The 10,051-nt window shown below is 35.2% G+C and overlaps 1 protein-coding gene across 1 annotated transcript; it reads left to right on the top strand.

Moving 5' to 3' along the window:
• Positions 1-638: 638 nt before the first annotated feature.
• Positions 639-9,355, top strand: LOC122136275 (sodium channel protein type 2 subunit alpha-like). Its single transcript, XM_042719044.1, has 3 exons — positions 639-1,071; positions 7,531-7,837; positions 8,874-9,355. The coding sequence occupies exons 2-3, from the start codon at positions 7,571-7,573 to the stop codon at positions 9,012-9,014; spliced, it is 408 nt and encodes a 135-aa protein (XP_042574978.1). The 5' UTR covers positions 639-1,071; positions 7,531-7,570; the 3' UTR covers positions 9,015-9,355.
• Positions 9,356-10,051: the final 696 nt, after the last annotated feature.

Raw genomic sequence — 10,051 nt, 5'->3', positions numbered from 1 at the left:
GTGTAGACAAGATAAATAATTACATATTTATAGAATAATACAAGTAGGGTAAAATTATGAATATGAATAGTATGTAGAGATTTGTTATGAGCCGGAAAGTGCTAAGGAGAGAAACGTGGTTTATATATTAAAAATAGAACAATACATCGAGGCCACTAGAGGGAGAAGCTAGATAATAAATCAATTCCTAAACAGGAGGAAAGAGTTTTTAATGTTGATTCTTATTGAAATACAAGCTGTAATATTCATGTCATGGGGGAAAGTAAATCAGAAGTGTTTTGGGGGCTATCATTTGTACTAAAATAGACTAAATAGTTGATTGCAACCTTAAGAAAATGTAAACAAACATATATTTACGACTTTTGAAGGTTATAAGACAGGAAGCACAAATCATGGCGTTAAACCGCAAGAAAATATGACTGTGCGACTCTTTTATTACACGTATCGATTGTATTCTGTGTTTATTGACTGCTTTATAACTCTGAGTTCACTTCGGGCGCAGCTGGTTACACACAGTATAGTTTTAACTCATTTGGCGTGCGTAATTGTTTGGTTATGATGTGCGTAATCCGTCAGCGCGGCTCAAGGGCGCGCGCAGGGTGTTTGGAAACAGTTCCTGCGCACAGAGAGACGCGCAAACTGCTGCTGTGCGCCAAAGAAACTGGAAAAATCTGCAAATGGGCTAAAAATGCACTCTGGTCTTCTGCAATCACGGACGACGCTGGGATACATAGTTCTTTTTATATGAATGCTGGGGAAATAGAGTTAAACTTTAAATTCGGAGCGCGTAAAATGAGCGTTGCGTGGGATCTGAGGTTGATGCATTTGTGCGGAATCCAGATTTCAGTGAAAATCTATGTACCTACAGCAGCAGAGACAGTCTGAAAAATCTTCCAGAGTCCTTTGCGGAAAATACACACATATATATACATAGGCTATATATATTTTTTAGTTTTTTTTCTTGGATTGTGGTTACCTACCCATCATGGATCAGACTGGGATTTTGGATTTACATCAGCGCAATAAAGGGAAAATGCGTGGATGCAGTGCTGCGATTAACGGAGTTTACATGTAAGAAAAAATATTTTATTTACCTGTAAAAAGGGTTAAAGTTGATGAAATATCTCTATAGTATAAATCTTTGTAAATCGTTCTAGTTTTGGTGTAATTACACATGCAATGATTTAATACATACATTAAAAAGGGAAATGCATGTTGAACTATGTAAATAACAGAGGACAAAGACAGAAGGACATTCTTAAAAGTGAAGATTCTTCATGGTTCAGAGAACCTTATTCTTTTCGTCGATGTATTGTGGATATATGGTTCTTTGGACATTAAAAGTTGTTCTAATAGGTTCTTTAGATCAGTTTTTTCTCATCTGTTAACACAGAAAATCTTGTAAGCACACATCGAAAATGTTGAATTTACTTTTTAGTTCAAATTGGAAGTTGAGAGATCTGAGGATTTAGAACAAAAAAACGGGGGAAGAAAAAAAAGATGCTCTGATGGAAAACATGATCATGAGAGTTTGTTCATGTCCGCTCCTGTCAAACTCAGAGACATTATCAAATTCATCTTAATTGGCCAAACTGCAGTGCTGATGGTTTCAGGAACTGTAAACAGTGAATCCAACCTGAAAACTAATGTCAGTTGTTTGTTGACCTTATGGTGACTTTTTCTCCTTTTGCAAAACAACTGCTAGAGCCTGACTCTACACTCTTAAAGGTTCTTTATTGGCATCTATGGTTCTATAAAGAACCGTTATCATCCATGGAACCTTTCCGTTCCACAAAATGTTCTAAGAATGTCTGAGAAATTCTGAAAACATTATTTTTGAACATTCAGTTTATGTTTTAAAAACATTTTTTCTTGGTTATACGAATGCCGGGGGAATCCATTTCATCATTTTACAGACATTTCGTGATTATTTATTTATTATTTATTCTTTATAGTGGAAAAAGCTTCTTTAGAGTTTTAAATGTAAAGTCAAAATGTTCTTTGGGGAACCAAAATGGTCCTTCTATTTGCTGCAGAAACCCCTGTGATGAAGAGGTTGGGGGTTTAATCCCTGTACCTTGAATGCACTTGGGACAAAACAATCTGCTATATGCACTAATGTAAAGGAGGATATATATGTGTTGAGTGTTTGAACCCAATTGGTTCTCTGTCCCTCACTTGTCTCTCATCGGTTGGAGTTTAGCAGCTAATTCAGATGGCCTGCAGGGAGGACATGGATATAATGCATTATGGGACAGCACTCTACATGACACCTCCCATTTAATGATCCTTTATGGATCGGTTGGTTTTATCACACCAGTCAGAACAGTGAGAAATCAGTGAAAGCAAGCAATTGTATTGTTGTGAGTTTAATGAATTTTAGAGGAAAGGACTGTCATTTCTTTCCGGAATCACAGTAAAAAGGGGAAGTTGTGGCCTAATGGTTAGAGAGTTTAACTCCTAACCCTAAGGTTGTGGGTTCGAGTCTCGGGCCGGCAATACCACGACTGAGGTGTCCTTGGGCAAGGCACTGAACCCCCAACTGCTCCCCGGGCACCGCAGCATAATGACTGCCCGCTGCTCCGGGTGTGTGTTCACTGCTGTGTGTGCGCACTTTGGATGGGTTAAATGCAGAGCATGAATTCTGAGTATGGGTCACCATACTTGGCTGTATGTCATGTCACTTTAAAAAAACAAATAAATGTTTTCTAATGCATTAAAATGATTCATAATATCTTACAATGCATTGTAAATTTTAAACAGTATACTGTAATTTTTAACAGTCTTAACAACTAATTTAAAGTTAGAGCATGCAATAATGCTTTTTTTAATCAGTGTAAGAATGGATTGCTAAGCATTATATTGAGTTTTGATTCGTTTCAAGCAGATGTTGATTCTAATGATTTTATCTAGAGTGCAGTCTGGCCAATAAAATGCCAACAGCTTCCATTATACAGTTAATAAGGAATTGAAAAGTACATAAAATTGATTGAGTGTAATGAAAAATTGACTCACTTTTGAATACAAGGTGAATACAAGAGCTGATGCTGACAATCTTAAAATGGTTAAATATTGATGTATCGATATGACTGATCACTAATTTCAATTGTCTATAAAATGTCATCTTATTTGATATAGTGTTTTATAAAAAACAGATTGTTTTAAAGCAGCTAATAAACAGGAAGATAACAGAATCAATGATGCAAAAAGAATGCATAACATTATTCATTATACAGCATTATGAATACCTTTAAAATTATATAATGGGCATAGAAAATAGATGGATGAATGTGTTTGCAATGATCACAAAGGCCTACGCTAATTCTCAGAAATGTCTCAGTAAAAGTGACTAAATAGGTAATACTATCTCTGTTTGCTTTGGGGAAATATTTGTGCTTCAGCATGCTGGCATTGATTCCACATTGTCTGAAAGAATAAGCAATTCCTGCGTCAACTTGATTTAAAAGTGTCAGGTGTCTTTTGTCTATTGGATGAAATATTGCAATTAATCAAAAACACACAAGCTGGATGTTGTATTGAATAAGACCATATGGTCAACTATTTTGATTGTTTTCTCCTCAATTAACAAAAATGGTGATATGATGTGAATCATGAAATAAATAAAAATAAGATTCAAATATACTATACATCAAAAACAATAATTCTACTAAACTGAATTTTGGTGAGGACTGCTTTAATCAGTTGCGCTGAATGATCAGTCTAAGTTTAATAAAAATAAAATAACCTGCTAAAAAAGTTAATACAATCAACAGTGGCAATACAAATAGATGAAGAACCCAAAGAAAACAAGAGAGAAAGAGAGAGAGAAAAAAACCCTCTGTGTGTGTGTGTGTAAGTACTACTCAAAGCCTGACTTACTTTGCTTACATTATGTTTGAGAGAATGTGAGTCATTTCGACTGACATCAGCAGACAAACACTCACATCACACTGATTTTGCGTTATTAGTTGAAGAACGGGTTGATATTATGAATACAGGTATTTACAAACATTCATTTGAACACTAATCAGCTTGATCAAAGGTCAGGAAATCATACATATGCCACATTTGTAATTTAAATGACTCTTTTTATGTTCTGAATGGACTTTGTTATGGCTTTAAAGCTTCAGAAATACTGTACAAGGGCACAGACCTGTTATTTTAAATGAGATCAGAGACAAGTCATATGGCAGATCATCTGTGCGTCTGGTTTCCTACAAAATAGGTTGTTTGAACAAAAAGAAGTTTGTACAGTATTTCAAAGACATTCTGTTCTTTTGAACATTTTATTCATCAATGAATCCTGAAAAATGGAATTATGGTTTCCACAGAAAGTTAAAGCGGCACAACTGTTTTCAACATTAGAAATGTTTATTGGAACTTACAGTAGGCTACACCTAATTGTAGGTTCAATGCCCCTGGAGTAACCTGAGGGTAAAAGTGTGTTGCTTAAAAACAATGAGAATGGCTCATAGATCAACATTTTGCTGGGTTGACGCCATAATCGTCCAGTTTTTATGGCCCTGTTTATTTCTCAATGCATGTTGCAAGCTTATTGCAAAGGTTTCATCCATGCATTTATTTATTATATATTTTTCACTTTGCATTCACATCTGCCTCCATTCTGGTATGCAGTGCTCACTGTTCACAATCCAGTCAACAACCAATGGATAAAATCCTGACCTACATTGTATTTTCTTGCTCAATAAGCTGTTTCACTCTGAAATGTGTCACAGTACAGTAGTGAAGTCAGACAATCTCCATTTCAAGCTGACTTCAAATTCACTAGGCTACATAAAGTCATGTACTCAAAACAGTGAATGGCAATTAAGCCGTCTGTTTGCAAGATTTAAAAAGCAAAATTCATACGTAAACGCAATATTCCTGTAGCTTAAACATTAGAGCAGTGTGGTTGTAACGGCAAAGTCATGGTTTTCATTCCCAGAGAATGTTGCGTTTGAATGTTGCTCAGAATGCACTAAAGTCTACCAAAGTTTACCAATTTGTTGTCTACCCTCATTTTTGTCACCCCAAAATGAACAAATTGCTGAACATTTACTCACCCTGAGGCTATCCAAGATGTAGATGAGTTTTTTCTTTATAGCAACAAATTTGGAGAAGCACTCCATCACTTGCTCACCAATGGATCTTCTGCAGTGAATGGAACGTTTGGACTCTCATTCTGACGGCACCCATTCACTGCAGAGGATCCATTGGTGAGAAAGTGATGTGATGCTAAATTGATGATACATATACAGTAGACGCACTTCAGAAGCCATGTCCCACATTAATGTGTCTAACAGCTGACAGCTGAGTAATTGTCTACAGCTAAGAATTGTGGGTCAGATTAAGCCGCTGTAAGCCACTTTGAGGCTGTGGGTTAGATAACACTTTCTGGTGAAGAAATCAAAACATGTCTGCCAGAAGATGAACAGGAACTTCCTTCTCCACACTCCAGCTGCAATAATAAAAGCACAGGCTGTTAATGAGAGCAGGTCTGTCCTGTTAGTCATCAGTTTTACTAATATACGTCCCGCCTGACACTAATTTAGTCTAATGTTCCATTCAAGATGAAAGATGAAGCAGGAAGTTGAGAAGGTCAAAGCTGGATAAGCTTTTATTCATGCTGGACTTAGTGGATGATTCCTTATACAACATAAAACTGTACTGAATAAATCCTGTCCTGGTTAAAAGGAATGTCACGAATCTGCAGTTTTCTTGAATATTATGAACTGAACATTCAAGAAATTACTAGATGTAATTGAAAATCGCTTTTGACACATGGCCACTAGAATTTGTGTCTTTAGCGTTCAGTGTCATTATGAACTACGTGGATAAATCACACAAAACCTGTCAAGAACATGTCAAGGACATTCATTTCTGCATAAAATGCATGCATTTTGTCATTATTTTCATGAAAATTAAGCACATTTTCCTATTTAAATTCTCACTATTGCAAACACAAAATATATTTAAAGTATTTAATAATGCATCATTTAGTATTTGTTATAGTGCCAATAATGTATTCTTATTTTAATAAAGAATTTTTTTTTTTTTTTTACAGTAATTACTATTACATAGTAGAATCCTTTAAATTTAAATGATTACTTTAATTCAGCAAGGATGCATTAAACTGACTGCAAAATTTAGCTTAGAATAAAATAAAATAAAAATCTTATTTTAAATTATAATAATAATAATTAATTTCACAATATTACTGTTTTTACTCCATTTTTGATCAAACAAATGCAGCCTTGGTCAGCATGAGAGACGTCTTTTTAAAAATGACCTTAAACATTTGAACATTGGCGTGTATAAATTTGTGCTGTCAAAAAAAAATAGCATACAAAATAAAAGTTTGTTTACATAATATATGTATGTGTGCTGTGTATATTTATTATGTATATAAAAAAATACACACACATGCATGAATATATTTCAGAACAATATTTTATGTTTATATACTAAATATATTTATTTATAATATAAATTACAAGAATATAAATATAGACGTAAATATTTTCAATATATATACTGTATGTATTTGTATTAATATATACATAATAAATATACACAGAACACAAACATATATTATGCAAACAAAAACTTATTTTTTATGCGATTAATTGTTTCACAGCACCGATAAAAATAAATAAATAAAAATCATTGCGTTAGATCAGGGTACCTTAAACTGGGGTTTGTGAGTTGATGAAAAGTTAATAATTTATGAAATCATAAAAAATCATCTAAAATTAAAATTAATGATTGTAGTATAAAAACAATAATATACAACACTTTGTTTTAATATTTTCAAAATACAATACTAAATATTTTATTTGTTTACTTGCAGGTTATCATTAACTGACCTGCATAATCTTAATATAAAACCGTTATATTATCTAAAATATGAGCTTAAAATCTCAGGTGGTTCCTGAAGATAATATTTAGCATTACATAAAATCTCAGATCAACTGTCTGTATGTGCGTCTCAAATGCTGCAGGATCTTTTCTCTTTACTTTTCTTCATTTTTGCTGAACCAGTTGTTGATTTGGTGATTTTGAGTGGATTTTCGAAGCCAGTTCTCCTCAACTTCACACAGGAGGAACCACAGCTTTAGAAAATCACATTAACAATCAACATGATCCACTAACCACAAACACAGTCTTTTTGTATTTATCTTTCTTTACAATAAATGACACTTGTTTTGACATTTTGCATCTTATGCATCTTTTTAACAGTCCAAAATAGTTTTTTAAGTTACATATGAAGAACACATTTATAAAGCACTCGCAGACTCACAGAGTTGTGATAGTCTGGAGGTTTACGCTGTGAACTGGGAATTCAGATATTACAGGTCTGATCCCTGGTAAGTACATCTAGTAACCTTAAAAGTCACTGAGGGAAAACCATCAAGCCCTTGAGTACAGCACCTACTGACTCCAGGGGGACTGAACCTGCAGACACTGTGCTGTAAACATAGCTTCAAAGAGTGACTTTCTAACTCTATTTTCCTGTCTGACTCACTCTAGCTTTGAATAACTTCTAGAACAGGACGATCAGGATGAAAAGATGGCGACCATGCTCTTGCCAGCGGGTCCTGATGGCTTGCGACCGTACACTCGAGAGTCTCTGGCGGCCATCGAGCAGAGGATCAGCGAAGAGTGGACCGAGAACACAAAGGATTACAAGGCGGACCCAGGGAACACAGAAGAGCCCAAACCCCGCGCCGACCTGGAGGCCGGGAAAGTGCTGCCTCGTATCTTTGGTGACATCCCCGCAGGACTAGTCGGAGTCCCGCTGGAGGACATCGACCCTTTCTACTTCAAAAATCAGAGGGTGAGTCAGTCTGAGGTCACAAGCGGCCTTCAGATGTTTTAGTGCATCTTAAAGAGGAGTAAGTACTGTAAATGAGGTCTAATGGATGTGAAGTTTTGGAGTAAGAAAAATAATCTTGTTTGCCCTTTACCCCATTGGGGTAATATGTGATTCTCAAGTAAATGTCTGTATTCTGTAAATGTCTGTAAAAATCTTAATTGAAGAATGTTTAAATATTTGTACACAGGAAAAAATATAATTTTACAGTGTATACACTAGTGTATACTACACTAACATAATTGCCAGTAGAAGACTGACTGACCAATCAGAATCAAGTATTACAGGCATCCATGTGATTATCTACTTCTAATATTGCATGTCTGATGCAGATCATTTAAAAACAATAATATTGGTCAATATGGTCACTGATGTAATATGATATATCGGTATGATTGAAATATTGTACCTAACTGAACATTTACACTTTCTCTTTTAGTCTAACCTTGCCTTGTTGGATTATTTAAACATCATACTGTTCAAAACCTACTGTTCAAAAGTTTGGGGGTCGGTAATAATTATTTTAAACGATTTTGAAAGAATATACCAAACAAAACTGTAATAATTTGAACAAAAATATAATAAAAACAACATTTTGAAATATTATTACTATTTAGAATACCTGTTTTCAGGTCAGCATCATTAGTCCAGTCATCAGTGTCACATGATCCTTCGGAAATCATTCTAATATGCTGATTTGCTGATTAAGAAACATTAATTCATCATCAATGTTGAAAACAGTATTCTGCTTCATATTTTTTGTGGAAACTTTGATGAATAGTAAGTTTGAAAAGACTAGTATTTATTTAAAATAGAAATCTGTAACATTATAAATATATTTACTGTTGCTTTTAATCAATTTAATGCATCCTTGCTGAATAAAAGTATCAATATACTGTACTTAAAAAACTTTTGAACAATATTATGTCTATAACAGCAGAAAAGTGACATTTCATGTGTCCAGACTGACTGTTTTCCTTTTTTGTCTCTCTTTTTACAGACCTTTATAGTACTTAACAAGGGAAAAGCCATCTTCCGCTTCAGTGCCACATCTGCGCTCTACATATTCACTCCGTTTGACTGCATCAGAAGAATCGCCATAAGAATCCTAGTCCATTCATATCCTTCCACTGCCTCTTAGAAGAACTTTTCTCTATGTGTGCATGTATATTGCTTGGAGAATTACAGAGAGATTTGGTCTGTTTACAGCCGTGCTTCTGATTTGTGTTTAATAGCTTGCACTGATATCAGACCCTAAGACCACAAGCTTCTCTAGAAGCACAGCTGCACTGATTTCTTTTTTAATTTGTGAGACATTTTATAAATCTGGTTTCCAAAAGCATCATTTTAAAAGCCAGGTATTTGACCTGGGCCAGTATACAACCACCTAGTACACCTAAATACTATATACTCTCAGAAAAAAAAAGGTACAAAAGCTGTCACTGGGGTGGTACCTTTAAGGACCTAAAGGGTATTTGTACCTCAAGGGTATGTATTTATACCTTTTGAAAAGGTAAAAGTGACAGCTTTTGTAGCTTTTTTTTTGAGAGTGAACCAAATGCAATGCACTAGCAGCCATCCACAACATTACAGTAGTTGTAGTATCATTATGGTGGCTTCTGTATGGGCAAACACCACTTATATGGGGAAGTCGTGGCCTAATGGTTAGAGAGTTTGACTCCTAACCCTAAGGTTGTGGGTTCGAGTCTCGGTGACCTTGAGCAAGGCACTGAACCCCCAACTGCTCCCCGGGCGCTGCAGCATAAATGATACCCACTGCTCCGGGTGTGTGTTCACGGTGTGTGTGTGTTCACTGCTGTGTGTGTGCACTTTGGATGCGTTAAATGCAGAGCATGAATTCTGAGTATGGGTCACCATACTTGGCTGTATGTCCCATCACTTTCACTTTTTTTTTCACTTTCATATTATCAGAAAACGTCGTAAAAAGCAGTTAGATTTTTTCCATAAGGCCTCTTAAACTAATCATTATTATCAAAAGGCATCAAAATCCCCAAAGCTGGCCCAACAGCAAAATGATATCCAGCTGCTCACACTTTGAGGCAAATCTAAAATGCTTACCATCAGAATTCTATTGGATTTGGTCTCATTTCTGAAACAGCTCTGTAATGTTCTTCTCTGGCATCGCCAACCAAATCCGCTGAGATTCCTCTTCTAATT

This window comes from Cyprinus carpio, chromosome B2 (assembly GCF_018340385.1).
Source record: "Cyprinus carpio isolate SPL01 chromosome B2, ASM1834038v1, whole genome shotgun sequence".
Lineage (NCBI taxonomy): Eukaryota > Metazoa > Chordata > Actinopteri > Cypriniformes > Cyprinidae > Cyprinus > Cyprinus carpio.
This window is presented reverse-complemented; position numbering and strand designations above follow the sequence as displayed.

Excerpts from the sequence above, each read along its gene's own strand:
- LOC122136275 (XM_042719044.1), top strand. The coding sequence starts at position 7,571 with ATGGCGACCATGCTCTTGCCAGCGGGTCCTGATGGCTTGCGACCGTAC. Across the intron at positions 7,838-8,873 it reads TCTACTTCAAAAATCAGAGG|ACCTTTATAGTACTTAACAA; the intron begins GTGAGTCAGTCT and ends CTCTTTTTACAG.